The sequence below is a fragment of the Leucoraja erinacea genome, chromosome 1, assembly GCF_028641065.1.
Source record: "Leucoraja erinacea ecotype New England chromosome 1, Leri_hhj_1, whole genome shotgun sequence".
NCBI lineage: Eukaryota > Metazoa > Chordata > Chondrichthyes > Rajiformes > Rajidae > Leucoraja > Leucoraja erinaceus.
The window spans coordinates 135,114,317-135,132,282 of NC_073377.1; the positions used below are offsets into that span (position 1 = coordinate 135,114,317).

Sequence of the window (17,966 nt, forward strand, 5' to 3'; positions counted from 1 at the left end):
CACATCAAGTATCTGCAGTTCCTTCTTAAACATCAAGTATCTCTCTGGACACTTCTTTTAAGACCCTTGAATTATATCGATCCTGAGCCTGTCCGCATAAAGTCCAACAAAACCCTTCTTCAGACGGACCCTTGCTCCGTCCAGAACCGAGACATCGCCTGTCTATGTCCCGTGGCTGGGTCCCGCCTGCAGCGAGTCCGGTCTTTGCTTTTCACCAAAGATTTGCAGAGGAGCTTTCACCTGCAATCCGGTCGCCAGCAGGACAGGCGGTGACGTCAAGGAGGCTTGGCCTGGGCGGGGCTGAATTCCATGGGGGCGGGGCCTGGGCACTTAGGCGCGGCAGTGACGCCAGGGGCGGGGCGTTTACGTTATGTGGGCGGGGCCTGGGCGGGAATGTCATGGGGGCGGGGCCTTGGCGGGAATGTCATGGGGCGGGGCCTGGGAGGGAAAGTCATGGGGACGGGGCGGGACGCCATGGGGGCGGGGCCTGGGCGTGACGGGGCGCCATGGGGGCAGGGCCTGTGCGTGACGGGGCGCCATGTGGGCGGGGCCTGGGCACTTAGGCGCGGCGGTGACGCCAGGGGCGGGGCGTGTACGTCATGGGGGCGGGGCCTGGGCGGGATTGTCATGGGGGCGGGGACTGGTCGGGACGGGACGCCATGGGGGCGGGGCCTGGGCGTGACGGGGCGCAATGGGGGCGGGGCCTGGGCGGGGCGCGCAGGCGTGGCGGTGATGTCAGGGACGGGTCCGTTGCCAGCAGAGATCGGCGCTGTCGGCTCCGGCTCCTCTAGTATCTTGGTTGCCACCTCAAGGAGCGGCGGCGGCTGGTGATGATGATGGAGGCAGCTGCGCCCGCGCCCGTGTACCGCACCTACCGGCGCCGATGGCTGGTGCTCATCGCCACCTGCGCCCTCAGCTGCTCCAATGCCATGGTAGGAGTGGAGGGGTGAGGGGTGGGGTGTTGTGTGGCGACCGCTGCCCTCCCCCGGGATGGGCGCGCTCTCCGCCCGCGGGTCCCTGCTGCCTAGTCTTGGGCCCCAGCCCGGCCCCAGTGAGCCCCAGCCCGGCCCCAGTGAGCGGTACAGCCCGGCCCCAGTGAGCGGTACCCAGCCCGGCCCCAGTGACTCAAGTGAGCGGTACAGCCCGGCCCCAGTGAGCGGTACAGCCCGGCCCCAGTGAGCGGTACAGCCCGGCCCCAGTGAGCGGTACAGCCCGGCCCCAGTGAGCGGTACAGCCCGGCCACGCTGGCGGCCAGGGGAGGGGAGGAGAGGGCGGTGCTCCCGGCTGTAGGAAGCTGGCAGGTCAAAGAATGATACAGTGACCGACCTCAGGATGGGCGATCCTTCAATGGTAGGTCCCCCTTCATCAGGCGATCCTTCACTGCTAGTCAATAAACAATAGGTGCAGGAGTAGGCCATTCGGCCCTTCGAGCCAGCACCGCCATTCAATGTGATCATGGCTGATCATCCCCAATCAGTACCTCGTTCCTGCCTTCTCCCCATACCCCTGACTCCGCTATTTTTAAGAGCCATATCTAGCTCTCTCTTGAAAGCATCCAGAGAACCTGCCTCCACCGACCTCTGAGGCGGAGAATTCCATAGACTCACATAGAATTCCATAGGCTCTGTGAGAAAAAGTGTTTCCTCGTCTCCATTCTAAATGGCTTACTCCTTATTCTTAAACTGTGGCCCCTAGTTCTGGACTCCCCCAACATCAGGAACATGTTTCCTGCCTCTAGCGTGTCCAGACCCTTAACAATCTTATATGTTTCAATTTAATCCCCACTCATCCTTCTAAACTCCAGAGTGTACAAGCGCAGCTGCTCCATTCTATCAGCATATGGCAGTCCTGCCATCCGGACTCCCGCTGCACAATTAACCTTGTAAACCTACGCTGCACTCACTCATTAGCAAGAATGTCCTTCCTCAAATTAGGGGACTAAAACTGCACACAATACTCCAGGTGTGGTCTCACTTGGGCCTCGACTCCTCTTGTTATAAAAGGCCAACATGCCATTCGCTCTCTTCACTCAGATTCAGATTCAATCTTTATTGTCATTGTGCAGTGTACAGCACCGAGACAACGAAATGCAGTTAGCATCTCACCCAGAAGAGCGAACCTAGCAGTAAAATATATATATGTACAAACAGTAGTAGTAGTGCAATTTTTCTGGGGGAAGGAGTGTCCGGGGTGACTGGCAATCACCAAGGTGCAGTGTAACAGCCGCAGGGAAGAAGCTGTTCCTGAACCTGCAACGGAGAGACTGGCAACGGAGAGACCTGTAGCACCTCCCGGATGGGAGGAGGGTAAACAGTCTGTGGCTGGGGTGAGAGCAGTCCTTGACAATGCTGCATGCCCTTCGCAGACATCGCTTGTTTTGGACAGACTCAATGGAGGGGAGTGAGGAACCGGTGATGCGTTGGGCAGTTTTCACCACCCTCTGCAGTGCTTTCCGGTCGGAGACAGAGCAGTTGCCATACCATACTGAGATACAGTTGGTAATGATGCTCTCGAGGGTGCAGCGGTAGAAATTCACCAGAATCTGAGGAGACAGATGGACCAGCACTGCCTGCTGTACCTGCATGCTTACTTTCATAGACTGATGTACAAGGACCCCCAGATCAGTATCAGTATATCTTTATTGTCATTTTCCCGAGTACTCACAGACACAGAGGAAACAAAAAAACGTTGCTCAACCAGTGTCCATTCAGTGTGCAGTACAAATAACAACAAATAAATAGAAATAAAAATGCATATATCATGAACAAATTTAAATTAAACACTCTACTCTACTAAACACCAACAGGCGTTCCGATCGACAGCTGCTGCAGTGTGTCCAGGTTGATGGTTGGTGCGCGATACTTTGGCAGTGGGCTAAGTCCGTTAATCAGTCTTATAGCCTGCGGGAAGAAGCCGAGGAGCATCCTGCTGGTTTTGCAGCTAATGCTCCTGTACCTCTTCCCAGATGGCAGGATGGAGAATATGTGATGCGATGGGTGGTAGGGGTCTTTGATGATGGAGATGGCTCTGTTGATACATCTCTTCCTGTATATGTCCAGCAAGAAGGGGAGTGGAGCACCAATAATCCTGCTGGCGGTCTTCACAATCCTGTCAAGTTGGTGCCGTTCGTACGCCTTGCAGCTCCCGAACCAGGAAGTGATGCAGTTGGTTAATGTGCTCTCGTTGTCCCCCTATAAAAAGTTCGTAGATGTGTAGTGGGGAAACCTGCTTTACGTAGTCTTCGGAGAGGGTGTAGTCGCTGCTGGGCTCTCTTGACCAGTGCTGTGGTATTGGTTGTAGACATCAGGTCATCTGACAGGTGGAGTCCTGTTGTACTTCCCCTTTTCCCAACTTGACGCCATTTAGAAAGTAATCTGCCTTACTGTTTTTGCCACTTAAGTGGATAACCTCATATTTATCCGTAATCCTTCACTGGTTATCCACCCCGACCCTCCGGCCTGGTCAGGTTCCAGCAGACATTAAAACAGAATGTAATGCCATCGTCCAAATACGAGGGGAGAGCAAGAATCTGTGGCATTTGCTGTTCAGATTAGCATAGAACCGGGCCAATATATTGGAAAACATTGACAGAGGGGATTGTAAACGCTGGAAATTTGAACAAAGCACAAAGTAGAGCAAATCGGCAACAGGTGTAGAGGGAATGGACAGACGACCGTTCAGTCTGAAGAATGGTCCCAACCTAAAAGTTCATCTGTCCATTGCCTCCACAGATATTATCTGAACGGTATCTGACTTGCAGAATTCCTCCCGCATTTTGATTTGGGGAAGATAGTGGGTGATCTGCCTCTTCCTGCATTGCCCCATATCCTTTAATATACATAAATCCATTGATCTCTGCTTTGAGAGACACTGATGCAACTAGTAGATCTGCTGCCTCAAACCCTTAGAAACCTGGGTCTAAGCCTGCGGTACTTGCAATTCTACAGATAAACCGAGTGGGTATGCAAACTGTGATCTGATCCAGCAATTCTGCAAGAAAATGGATACAAAAGACTGCAGACACTAGAATCTTGAGCAAAAAGCAGGGAGAACTCGCGCAAGGCATAGGCAGCACTTGTGAAGGGAAATGGACAGATGACATTTCGAGTCGGGACCATTCTTCAGCCCAATAAAGGGTCTCGTCTTGAAACGTCACATGTCCATTCCCTCCACAGATGCTTCCTGGCCCCCGGTACTAGGCAAGGCTGCATCATTGCCCCAACTTGCTTCCTTTAGGACAAATATTCTACCCGAGTCACTTTTACAAACCAAATTCTCTCCACCCTTAGTCATCAGCTTGCAGTGCCCAGACAGTGCCTGCTTATAAATAAAGACCCCGGACTCCTGCTGCACAATTAAGCTGCTGACTATAAAGATACACCCCGAGTCCCTGGCAAATGGAGAGCCCTCTATTATCTTGGCAGCCACCTCTTCACAAGGGCAGATATTGATAACATTTATTATTCCTTTCAGAGGAATAATGTGTTCAAGATGAAACTCTGCTTGTTCGGCTTGTACTCGCTAGATCGGCTTGTACTCGCTAGAATTTAGAAGATTGAGGGGGGATCTTATAGAGACTTACAAAATTCTTAAGGGGTTGGACAGGCTAGATGCAGGAAGATTGTTCCCGATGTTGAGGAAGTCCAGAACAAGGGGTCACAGTTTAAGGATAAGGGGGAAATCTTTTAGGACCGAGATGAGAAAACCATTTTTCACACAGAGTGGTGAATCTCTGGAATTCTCTGCCACAGAAGGTAGTTGAGGCAAGTTAATTGGCTATATTTAAGAGGGAGTTAGATGTGGCCCTTGTGGCTAAAGGGATCAGGGGGTATGGAGAGAAGTCAGGTACAGGATACCGAGTTAGATGATCAGCCATGATCATATTGAATGGCGGGGCAGGCTTGAAAGGCCGAATGGCCTACTCCTGCACCTATTTTCTATGTTTCTATGTTTCTAAACCTCAAACTTGCTTTGAAGCTCAGTCTATTAGGCAGCTGTTTACCAACAGACAATCCCAAAAGATTTTATAAATACATAAGGGGTAAAAGGGTAACTAGAGAGAGAGTGGGACCTCTCCGGAATCAAAAACCTCTGTGTGGAGCCACAGAGGGCAAGATCCTCAATGAGTATTTCTCCTCTGTATTTACCGAGGAGAAAGACAGTAGGACGGAGGAAATTGGGGCAGTCACTGGAAGTGTCTTGAGAGCAGCCGTCGAAGAAGTATTGAAGGTACTGTTGTGTATTAAGGTGGGCAAATTTACAGGGCCTGATCAGATATATCCGAGGACATTGTGGGAAACTAGAGAGGAAATTGCGGGAGCCCTGGTTGAAATTTACGAGTCATCCTTAAATACAGGAGCGGTGCCGGAAGACTGGATGGTGGCAAATGTTGTGCCTCTTTTCAAGAAGGGCTGCCGTTAAAATGCTGGGAACTATAGGCCGGTGAGCTAAACATCTATAATTGGAAAGTTACTAGAGAATATTCTGAGGGATAGGATATACAGGCATTTGGATGGGCAAGGGCTGATTAGGGATAGTCAACAAGATTATGGATATTCAACATGGTTTTGTGTTGGAGGTCGTGTCTCACAAATGTGATTGATTTTTTTGAAGACGTGAGCAAAAAGGTTGATGAGGGCAGAGCTACATTGTGTACGTGGACTTCAGTAAGGCATTCAACAAGGTATGGTTGCCTGGAAGGTTAGATCACATGGGATCCAAGGAGAGATAGCTGAAGGGATAACAAATTGGCTCCATTGGAAGGAAGCAGAGGGTGATGGTGGAAGGTTGCTTCTCGGACTGGAGGTCTGTGACTAGTGGTGTGCCTTAGGGTTTGGTGCTGGACCTGTTACTGTTTGTCATCTACATCAATGATTTGGATGAGAACATACAGGACAAGATTAGCAACTTTTCTGAAGATACAAAAGTGAGTGGTTTTGCAGACAGTGAAGATGGTTGTGAATGATTTCAGCAGGATCCGGATCGATTGGCCAGGTGGGCGGAGGAATGGTTGATGGAATTTAATACAGAGAAGTGTGAGGTGTTGCATTTTGGGATGTCGAACAAGGGCAGGACCTACACAAATGGTGGGCCTCTGGGTAGTGTTGTAGAGCAGAGGGATCTAGGAGTAAAGGTGCATGGTTCCTTGAAGGTTGAGTCGCAGGTAGATAAGGCACTTTGGCCTTCATCAGTCAGAGTATTGAAGTTGGGAGGTCATGTTTCAGTTGTATAAAATGTCGGTGAGACCGCATTTGGAATATTGTGTGCATTTCTGGGCACCAAGTTATAGGAAAGCTTGAAAGGGTTCAGAAAAGATTTACAAGGATGTTGCCAGGTCTAGAGGGTGTGAGCTATAGGGAGAGGTTGAGTAGGCTGGGACTCTATTCCATGGAGCGCAGGAGGATGAGGGGTGATCTTATAGAGGTGTACAAAATCATGAGAGGAATAGATCGGGTAGATGCACAGAGTCTCTTGCCTAGAGTAGGGGAATCGAGGACCAGAGGACATAGGTTCAAGTTGAAGGGGAAAAGATTTCATAGGACTCCGACGGGTATCTTTCTCACATAAAGGTTGGTGGATGTATGGAACAAGCTGCCAGAGGAGGTAGTTGAGGGTGGGACTATCCCATTGTTTAAGAAACAGTTGGGCAGGTACATGGATAGGACAGGTTTGGAGGGATATTGTCGAAGCGCAGGCAAGTGGTATTAGTGTAGCTGGGGCATTGTTGGTCAGTGTGGGCGAGTTGGGCCGAAGGGCCTGCTTCCACACAGTGTCACTCTATGACAGCAAACTCCTCGAAACCTTCCACTTCCTTATCTCTGTGTCTTCCTCTCCCCAGACTCTCAGTTTGAAGAAGGGTCTCGACCCAAAACATCCCAATTTCTTCTTTCCAGAGATGCTGCCTGTCCCGCTGAATTAATCCAGCTTTTTGTGTCTATCTTCAAGCCAATAACTTTCCCACCCCAGGCCAAGGCTCCCGATAGCTGTACTGTATTCTGAATTCTATTGTAGCAAGAGATTGCCAAATGGCAGCAGAATAAAGATTGCCAGCAAGTTATGGGAATCAAAGGAGAAATAATGTTAGTGACTTTGGAGAAATAAAGTTGGAGTCTGGGAAAACAGCCCAACGTAAAAGGTTTGAATGCACCTTTTGCCTGCCTCCCCTCTGCCAAGCCCAGCCCTACCTATGGCAGAGTCGGCAGTTCCACATCGACAATGAGAACTAGGTCGTCTTGATCCTGAGACACAAGCGATATATGTACCTGTGCCATTGTGCCCTATGTCAGATTCTAGGCAGCATACTGATCATTGTTCTGAACACTAACTGCTTTGTGCATTCTCACTTTATCTTTTGGTGTCATTCTCGATTTGTGAAGAACACTTGCTGGTTCTGGTGTTTGACAAATTTGATCATTTTTGGTTGCACTTTTTAAATTTTGAGCACATTTTCCCTTTGTTTTATTTCAAACGAAGTAAAGGAAATAAGGTGTTTTCTAAATTTGCGGCAAGCGAATGGCGAATTAAATACATTGACTGCCTTGAGGAAAGGGTCACGTGAATACAATTATCTGTCTAAAAAACAGTCAATCTTGGACGTGTTCTAAACTATGGGAATCAGATGGTAAGAAAGATGCAGGGATGTGATATGCAAGTAGCAACGGTGATTTAAGGAAATGTAATATAACATTTACAGCTTATGCTCCTCTTTGCTTCTGCAAGATTAGACATGCTGACCTTATTGTTCAGCTTGGGTTGTTTATGGCTAATTTAAGGGATCGTGTTGAATTGCCCAATTCCAGCGTGAAATGAAAGTCAGCTTGTACTTGCCATAGGAAGTTCTCAGCTGACAGTGCACTTCAACCACAGGGCGCACATGATCTATCCAAGTTAATTGCTTTCTTGTGATGTTGATGTCATATTTGCACACTACTTGACTAGGAAATTATTCCAAGTATCTGTTCCCTATTGACCGTGATGTTGTCAGCAGGATCATTGTACCCTTTGCAAACTGATTATTGCCATTTCTATAAACAGCAGAGCAGATATAGGCCATTCAGCCCTTCATTCCCATCCTGCCATTTTACCTCATTTTTCGCAGTTGGAGGAATCCTCATTTCTGCATTTGCCCTATAAAGCCTCCGTGATTTTTATTTAATTGAATTATTTCTGTGTCATTATCTCGGCAGCACAGAACTGGCTTGCTTAGTCTCTCCTTGCGAGGACAATCCCTCTCTTCCTCCCTCCCGGCCCGGAATCGCTGGTGAACTTCCTTACAGCTCTCTAGGTGGGCAGGCAAGTAGCAAGGGGTTTAGAGAGACATTGTTAGGTTAGATGAGTAAGCAAAAGTTGGCAAATGGAGTATAATGTGTGAAATATAGAAAGCTAGTACAGCAGTCAATAGGGCAAGCTAATGGAAGGTTGAACTTACTTCACGATTCATAGAACAGTATAGTACAGGAACGGGCGCTTCGGCCCACAATGTCTGTGTCAAGACCAACTCTTATTTGCCTCACATATTCCTTATCCCTGCATTCCCTGCATATCAATGTGTACATCCAAAAATATCTTCAATTTCACTGTCACATCTGCCTCCACCACCAGCCCAGTTGAGCGTTCCAGGCAGTCGCTACCCTCTGTGTATGTAAAAAAAAAATAATCGCCACATATAACAATATAACAATTACAGCATGGAAACAGGCCATCTCGGCCCTTCTAGTCCGTGCCGAAAACTTATTCTCCCCTAATCCCATCTACCTGCGCTCAGACCATAACCCTCCATACCTTTCCCGTCCATATAACTATCCAATTTATTTTTAAATGATAAAAACGAACCTGCCTCCACCACCTTCACTGGAAGCTCATTCCACACAGCCACCACTCTCTGAGTAAAGAAGTTCCCCCTCATGTTACCCCTAAACTTCTGTCCCTTAATTCTCAAGTCATGCCCCTTGTTTGAATCTTCCCTACTCTCAGTGGGAAAAGCTTATCCACGTCAACTCTGTCTATCCCTCTCATCATTTTAAAGACCTCTATCAAGTCCCCCCTTAACCTTCTGCGCTCCAAAGAATAAAGCCCTAACTTGTTCAACCTTTCTCTGTAACTTAGTTGCTGAAACCCAGGCAACATTCTAGTAAATCTCCTCTGTACTCTCTCTATTTTGTTGACATCCTTCCTATAATTAGGCGACCAAAATTGTACACCATACTCCAAAATTGGCCTCACCAATGCCTTGTACAATTTTAACATTACATCCCAACTTCTATACTCAATGCTCTGATTTATAAAGGCCAGCACACCAAAAACTTTCTTTACCACCCTATCTACATGAGATTCCACTTTCAGGGAACTGTGCACAGTTATTCCCAGATCCCTCTGTTCAACTACATTCTTCAATTCCCTACCATTTACCATGTACGTCCTATTTTGATTTGACCTGCCAAGATGTAGCACCTCACACTTATCAGCATTAAACTCCATCTGCCACCTTTCAGCCCACTCTTCCAACAGTGGCATAAATCTCTCTGTAGACTTTGAAAATCTACTTCATTATCCACAACCCCACCTATCTTAGTATCATCTGCATACTTACTAATCCAATTTACCACACCATCATCCAGATCATTGATGTACATGACAAACAACAGTGGACCCAACACAGATCCCTGTGGCGCCCCACTAGTCACTGGCCTCCAACCTGACAAACAACCATCCACCATTACTCTCTGGCATCTCCCATTCAGCCACTGTTGAATCCATCTTGCTACTCCTCCATTAATCCCCAACCATTGAACCTTCTTAACCAACCTTCCGTGAGGAACCTTGTCAAAGGCCTTACTGAAGTCCATGTATACAACATCCACTGCTTTACCCTCATCAATTTCCCGAGTAACCTCTTCAAAAAATTCAAGAAGATTAGTCAAACATGACCTTCCAGGCACAAATCCATGTTGACTGTTCCTAATCAGACCCTGTTTATTCAGATGCTTATATATATTATCTCTAAGTATCCTTTCCATTAATTTGCAACCACTGACGTCAAACTAACAGGTCTATAATTTCTAGGTTTACTCTTATACCCCTTTTTAAACAATGGAACAACATGCGCAATACGCCAATCCTCCGGCACTATCCCCTTTTCTAATGACATTTGAAATATTTCTGTCATAGCCTCTGCTATTTCTACACTAACTTCCCTCAATGTCCTAGGGAATATCCTGTCCGGACCTGGAGACTTATCCACTTTTATATTTCTCAAAAGTGTCAGTACTTCCTCTTCTTTGATCCTCATAGTAAAGAAATTTCCCCTCATGTTACCCCTAAAACTTCTGTCCCCTAATTCTCAAATCATGTCCCTACTCTCAATGGAAAAAGCTTATCCACGTCAACTCTGTCCATCCCTCTCATAATTTTAAAGACCTCTTATCAAGTCCCCCCCTTAACCTTCCGCGCTCCAAAGAAACCTAACTTGTTCAACCTTTCTCTGTAACTTAGTTGCTGAAACCCAGGCAACATTCTAGTAAATCTCCTCTGTACTCTCTATTTTGTTGACATCTTTCCTATAATTTGGCGACCAAAATTGTACACCATACCCCAGAATTGGCCTCTCCAATGCCTTGTACAATTTTAACATCTCAACTTCTATACTGAATGCTCTGATTTATAAAGGCTAGCACACCAAAACAACCCTTTTTAAACAATGGAACAACATGTGCAGTACGCCAATCCTCCGGCACCATTCCAGTTTCTAATGACATTTGAAATATTTCTGTTATAGCCCCTGCTATTTCCACACTAACTTCCCTCAATGTCCTAGGGAATATCCTCTCAGAACCTGGAGACTTATCCACTTTTATATTTTTCAAAAGTGTCAGTACTTCCTCTTCTTTGAATCTCATAGTTTCCATAGCCACTCTACTTGTTTCCCTTACCTCACATAATTCAATATCCTTCTCCTTGGTGAGTACCGAAGAAAATAAATTGTTCAATATCTCCCCCATCTCTCTTGCCTCTGCAGATAGCTGTTCACTCTGACTCTCTAATGGACCAATTTTATCCCTTGTTATCCTTTTGCTATTAATATAGCTGTAGAAACCCTTTGGATTTACTTTCACCTTACTTGCCAAAGCAACCTCATATCTTCTTTTAGCCTTTCTAATTTCTTTAAGATTATTTTTACATTCTTTATACTCCTCAAGCACCTCATTTACTCCATGCTGCCTATAATTATTGTAGATCTCTCTCTTTTTCCGAACCGTGTCCTATTTCCCTTGAAAACTCTTTCCAATTATTACTATTTCCTTTCAACCGAACAGGGACATAAAGATTCTGTACTATTAAAATTTCACCTTTAAATGTCCTCCATTTCTCTTCTACATCCTTCCCATAAATCAAAATGTCCCAATTCACTCCTTTTAAATCCTTTCGCATCTCCACAAAGGTAGCCTTTCTCCAATCAAAAATCTCAACCCTAGGTCCAGTTCTGACCTTCTCCACAATTAAATTGAAACTAATGGTATAGTAATCACTGGACCCGAAGTGCTCCCCAACACATACCTCCGCCACCTGACCCGTCTCATTTCCTAACAGGAGGTCCAGCACTGCCCCTTCTCTAGTAGGTACCTCTATGTATTGCAGCAAAAAACTATCCTGCACACATTTAACAAACTCCAAACCATCCAGCCCTTTTACAGAATGTGTTTCCCAGTCTATGTGTGGAAAATTGAAATCTCCCACAATCACTACCTTGTACTTACTACTAATATCTGCTATCTCCTTACATATTTGTTCTTCCAATTCTCGCTCCCCATTAGGTGGTCTATAATACACCCCTATAAGTGTTGCTACACATTTCCCATTTCTCAGTTCCACCCAAATAGCCTCCCTAGATGAGCCCTCTAATCTATCCTGCCAAAGCACTGCTGTAATATCTTCCCTGACAAGCAATGCAACACCTCCACCTCTTGCCCCTCCAATTCTATCACACCTGAAGCAACAAAATCCTGGAATATTTAGTTTCCAATCACAGCCGTCCTGCAACCATGTTTCACTAATCACCACAACATCATACTTCCAGGTGTCAATTCAGGTTCTAAGCTCATCCACCTTTCATACAATGCTCCTAGCATTAAAATATACACATTTAAGAAACCCACCACCTCTTATTCTCTGTTTATTATCTTTTTCTTCTTTCTCCCCTACATGTTAGGTCTGAGTGCTTCCCTTCTCTGCCTCCTGCCTCACACACTGCCTACTAGCTTTCTCTATTTGAGTCCCTCCCCCCAACCGTTCTAGTTTAAAGTCTCCCCAGTAGCCTTTGCAAATCTCCCCGCCAGGATATTGGTCCCCCTCGGGTTCAAGTGCAACCCATCCTTTTTACAGGTCACACCTTCCCCAAAAGAGATCCCAATGATCCAGAAACTTGAATCCCTGCCCTCTGCACCAGTCCCTCATCCACGCATTTATCCTCCACCTCACTCCATTCCTAGTCTCACTGTCGCGTGGCACAGGCAGTAATCCTGAGTTTGTTACTTTTGAATTCTCCCAATTTTGTTAGCCCTTGCTGTCTCCTCCCCTTTCTCTTCTTCAGCCCTCAGGCTCCTCCTCCTTTTTCCTTTCTTCTCCATGCCCCCCTCACCCCTCATCAGTCTGAAGGGTTTCGGCCCGAAACGTTGCCTATTTCCTTCGCTCCATAGATGCTGCTGCACCCGCTGAGTTTCTCCAGCATTTTTGTGTACTATTGTTACTTTTGCGGTCCTTATCCTTAACTCTCCTCCTAACTCCCTAAATTCTCCTTTCAGGACCTCTTCTCTTTTTCTACCCACGTCATTGGTACCTATGTGTACCACAACCTCAGGCTCCTCTCCCTCCCATTTCAGGATATATTGGACACATTCAGACACATCCCAGACCCTGGCACCAGGGAGGCAGACTACCTTCTGGGTCTCTTGACTGCGTCCACAGAATCGCCTATCTGACTCCCTAACTATAAAGTCCCCTATTACTATTGACCTCCTCTTCTTTTCCCTACCCTTCTGAGCAACAGGGCCGGTCTCTGTACCGGAGGCCCGGCCGTTGTCGCTACCCCCAGGTAGGCTGTCCCCCCCCAACAGTACTGAAACAGGAGTACTTATTGCCAAGGTGTACAGCCACCGGGGTACTCTCTGGTCCCTGCCCCTGCCCCTTACCCCTCCTAACCGTGACCCACTTGTCTGCCTCCGGTGATCTTGGAGTGACCACCTCTCTATAACTCCTCTCTATGACCTCCTCATAGTCCCTGACCAGACAGAGGTCATCGAGCTGCTGCTCCAGGTTCCTAATACGGTCCCTTAGGAGTCCCATCTCGATGCATCTGGTGCAGATGTGGACGTCTGGATACACCTTTAAACTTTGCTCCTCTCACCTTGTATCTATAGTCTTACTTGTGCTGCTGCAAATAAGAATTTCATTGTTCTAGTTAGGACATATGACAATAAAACACTTGACTTTCTTGACTACTATTTGATATTTGTATCTTTGCGAAAAGGGCCTGACTGTCTACCCTATCTATGCCTTTCACTCCCCTCAACCTCTGGCATTTCAGAGTAAATAATCGAAGTCTGTCTAACCTCGTCCTGTAGCTAATATCCCTAACCCAGGCCCAGATATCATTCTAGTAAACAAAGACACACACAAATTGCTGGAATAACCTAGTGGGTCAGGCTCTGGAAAATGTGGATAGATTATGTTTTGGGTAGGGACCCTTCTTCAGACTGATTGTGTATGTGTGTGGGGGAGGGGGGGGGGGGGGGAGCTGGAAAGGAGGAAGGGCAAGGCAAAGACTGGTGAATTATAGTTGGATACAGCTAACTACTCAAATATTTATTCTGCTCCTCTTTTCCAGTTTTGTCCACCTCTCCACCACCACAATCAGTCTGATGAAAGGTCCCCGCCTGAACCATCACTCAAGAATGCTGCCTGACCCGCTGAGTTACTCTAGCACTTTGTCTTTGTTTGTAAACCAGCATCTGCAGTTCCTTGTTTAATCATTCTGGTAAACCTCTGCACCCTTTACAAAGCTTCCACATCCTACCCGTAATGGGGCGACCAGAACTGCACACAATACTCCAAATGCGGTCTTACCAAAGTGCTATAAAGTTGTATCATGACATCTTGACTCGCTGTCTTCCTGTATTGTCACTTTCAGGGAGTTATGGACTTAAGTAAGAAGTCTTGCTGCAACTGTGCAAACCAGCAGTGAGACAATAGGTAAAGTACTGTGAACAATTTAATCCCTCTTTTTAAAGAAAGTGATATAGGTATAGGAGTCAAGACTGTTTAATTGTCATGTGTACCAGGATTGGAACAGTGACATTCTTACTACCTGCATCTTTATAGGCACATGGATGCAATAACACAACAAATAAATAGACAATACATTTTCAGTTTTTCTTGACAAACCAGACTGTGATAGTGCAAACCAAAGGATGTCATGCAAACTGTAGTAGTGCAGAGTCTGCAGTGGTTTAGTCCTGAGATGGGGATTGTAGTTAGTGTTGTGCAGGCTGTTTCAGAGTCTATGGATGATGTGAAGGAGGTGTTCTTGGATCTGCAGGCCTTGGATCTTGGTGGTCCGGCTCCTGCACCATGTTAATGATGGTTCACAAGTAGGTTCCCGGGTGGGGGAGGTTATTATTGGTAGGATGTTGCTTTACTCGCAGGAGATACCAGAACCAGAAGGCATGGTCTCACAACAAGGAGTTGCTCCTTTAAAACTGAGATAAGGGAAACATTCTTACAAGAGCTAAAAGTCTTTGGAACTCCTTGGGGGAAGAATCGTCAGCTATGGGGTGTTGCACTTTGAGAGGTTTCATGCAAGGGGAAAATATACAATTAATGACAAAACCCTCATCGGCAGTGTTGTGTAGAGAGATCTTGGGGTCCAAGTCCATAACTCCCTGAAAATGGCAACACAAGTAGATCGAGTGGTCAAGAAAGTGTATGCTTACCTTCATTGGTGGGGACATTGAGTATAGGAGTCAGGAAGTCATGATGCAGCTTTGTAGGATTTTGGTTTGACTGCTTTAGGAGTATTACGTGCAGTTCTAGTTGCATGAACACAGTGCAGAGGAGGTTTACTGGAATGATGCCTGGATTAGGGAGACCTGTAGAAATATCTAAAACTAGACGAAGTGAGACCCGTTGGGTCCCAGCATCACACGGGAGGGCTGGATTCCAGAGAACTAGTATTGAAATTGTGGGCCGAATGGATTATGTGCTGGCAGCTCACTCACGGCTGGTGGGCTGGCAGTTGACTCACAGCTATTCCTTGAAATTCCATTTCAAGCAGGGTGCGAGGCCACCAAATTCAAGTGCAGTTTCTTACCACTTCAAGCAGGGTGCAAGGCCACCAAATTCAAGTGCAGTTTCTTACCACTTCAAGCAGGGTGCAAGGCCACCAAATTCAAGTGCAGTTTCATACCATTTCAAGCAGGGTGCAAGGCCACTAACGACAGCGAGTCGTGATCTCTCCCTCCTCCATCTTGCAGAGACTGAGCCAAGCCCACACTTCTGGGTTTTATAGTCCCTCCCCCCTCCCACCAGAAGGGGCATGGCCTTCATAGCGTGATTGACAGGAGAGAGAATCTCAACATTTTTAAAACACTAATAACTCTTTTATTTTTCATCAATGGGAAAAATCCTCGGCACCTGATGAGCGGAGGGGGACTCTGAGTAAGATGGCCAAAAATCGCAGCCGTATGTGGTAGCGTTTTTTCTAAAATCAATATAAAGCGCAAACAGGGAGTGGTCAAGATTAGACTTTTAATTATATAGAAGGCAAGGCAACTTTAATTGGGCACGGCAACTTTAACTGGGCACGGCAACTTTAACTGGGCACGGCAACTTTAACTGGGCACTGCAACTTTAACTGGGCACTGCAACTTTAATTGGGCACCGCAACTTTAATTGGGCAAGACAACTTTAATTGGGCAAGACAACTTTAATTAGGCAACACAGCTTCAGCATTTCCAAACCAAAGGCAATACAGCTTTAGCATTTCCAAACCAAAGGCAACACAGCTTTAGCATTTCCAAACCAAAGGCATCATAGCTTTAGCATTTCCAAACTGTAGTTTCAAACCACATCAAGGCACTGACAGGTCAGTAAAACCACTCACAGTTTAGTAAACATGTGTTCAGTGTTTTTCACAGCTCAGACTGAGAGACGTGACCCTCTCGCTCCCCCATCTTGCAGAGTGACTGAGGCACTCAACACTTCCGGGTTTTATAGTCCCTCCGGAAGGGGCGTGGCCTTCAGGAGAAAGAATTTCAACATTTTTTCAACACTAATAACTTTTATTTTTTATCGATGGGAAAAATCCTCTTGTCCTGCGCAGCAGAGTAAGATGGCCAAACATCACAGCCGTAAGTGGCAGCGTTTTTTCTAAAATTAATATACAGAACAACAGGAAGTGGCCAAGATCAGACTTTTAGTAATATAGATTATAAGAGGCTAGACAGTCAGAACTTTTTTTTTCTGGTGGAAATATGAAATACTAGAAGCCATAGCTTTGAGATGAGAGGGGCAAAGTTTAAAGGCGATGTGTGGGGCAAGTTTGTTTTTACACACAGGGCAGTGAGTGTCGAGAACACACTGCCAGGCTGGTGGTTGAGACAAATACGCTAGTGGCTTTTACAGGCACATGGACATGTAGGGAATGGAGTGACATGGATCGTGTACAAGCGGACAAGAGTTGGTCCTGGCGTCATGTTCGGCACAGACATAGTGGACCGAAGGGCCTGTTCCTGTACTGTACTATGTATATTTCTAATTTAGTAAGCAAACATGGAGAAATAGCAGGAAAGTGGATGTAGAATTTTAAATCAGCCATGAATCTAGAACTTTGAGCACGATCAAAGTGCTGACTGGTCATTACTGTATCTACTTCAAATGATACAACCGCCTTAAACCATTGTATAACCATTATATGTTATATGGTTATACAACCGCCTTAAACCTGCACATTACACATGGTTCTCTTACCCTAATCATTGATGTAAACTGGGGCCCAGAACTGATCCCTGCAGCACTCCACTGGTCAGGGCCGGCCTTAGAAGTTGCGGGGCCCAATTGGAAACAATTTTGGTGAACCCCAGGTTCCCAGCCAAGGTCTGTAGAATCGTAGGAGTATAAATATATAATTACAATTGAGTCGTACTCAGGCACATGCGGTGAGTAATTACTCAGGGAAGGCAGTCGGTTGGCTTATAAAAAATCTTAAACCGCGCATGCGCAGATTGTTCTCTCCATAAAAATAAAAAATAAAAATAAAGAAATAACAATTCAAGTTGCCCAAGGCTTCCAAATCTCCTTCATTCTGAATTACTGAATGAGTGAGGGGTGGAGGGTGACGGCAGGTGGAGAGATGGTGGGAAAAATGGAAGCACACCGGGACAAGTTGAATCCGTTGTGATCTTATTGAATGATAAGGGACCAATTGGGGGGAGAGTTCCTTTCACAGCGTGTGGGGAGTCTGGCCAGGGATAAAGTTGCGGGGAGGGCAGCAGCGTTGCGAAGGAGGGGGTCGGGGATCATGCTAGTAACCCACTCACTCACCGCTGCCGCGGTGCTCCGGGCACAGAGCCACCGCATTGTGTCCGGGGAGGGAAGTAGCTCGGGTGGCTACGAGCAGCCGCCGGGACCGGACAGCGGAACCGACCGTCATCTCATTGCCTTCTGACAGCCCGCTCACCTCTGGGAGTGCTCTCCGTCTGAACAGTGAGGGGACCAGTTCAAGAGCAAAGATCATAGAGCGGAGTGGGTCAGCGGGTGGGATAACAGGACAGCGGGCAGTGGATCTTACTCCTTTGTCAGCGCGAACAAAAGACCATTTGAGGTTACTCGCACTGACACATGGAGTAAGCTCCACCGTCCGCTGTCCTGTTATCCATCGCCCGCTGACCCGCTCGAGATGGTTGCTGGCATGATCC

The 17,966-nt window shown here is 46.7% G+C and overlaps 2 protein-coding genes and 1 long non-coding RNA gene across 4 annotated transcripts in view; all 3 read left to right on the plus strand.

The window, feature by feature from the left end:
- Positions 1–309: 309 nt before the first annotated feature.
- Positions 310–831, plus strand: LOC129696468 (uncharacterized). Its single transcript, XM_055634432.1, has one exon. It carries the CDS (start codon positions 310–312, stop codon positions 829–831), a length of 522 nt encoding a protein of 173 aa, XP_055490407.1.
- slc49a3 (solute carrier family 49 member 3) overlaps positions 708–17,966 on the plus strand; it is a 99,276-nt gene continuing 82,017 nt past the window's right edge. For both annotated transcript variants that reach the window (XM_055643729.1, XM_055643736.1), the window contains exon 1: positions 708–932. In XM_055643729.1, the coding sequence (XP_055499704.1) occupies positions 831–932 (102 nt within the window). In that variant the 5' untranslated portion in view covers positions 708–830. The remainder of the gene's footprint in view (positions 933–17,966) is intronic.
- Positions 7,117–17,279, plus strand: LOC129702141 (uncharacterized). Its single transcript, XR_008724336.1, has 2 exons — positions 7,117–8,284; positions 13,880–17,279. It is a non-coding gene; the product is annotated as an uncharacterized LOC129702141 (long non-coding RNA).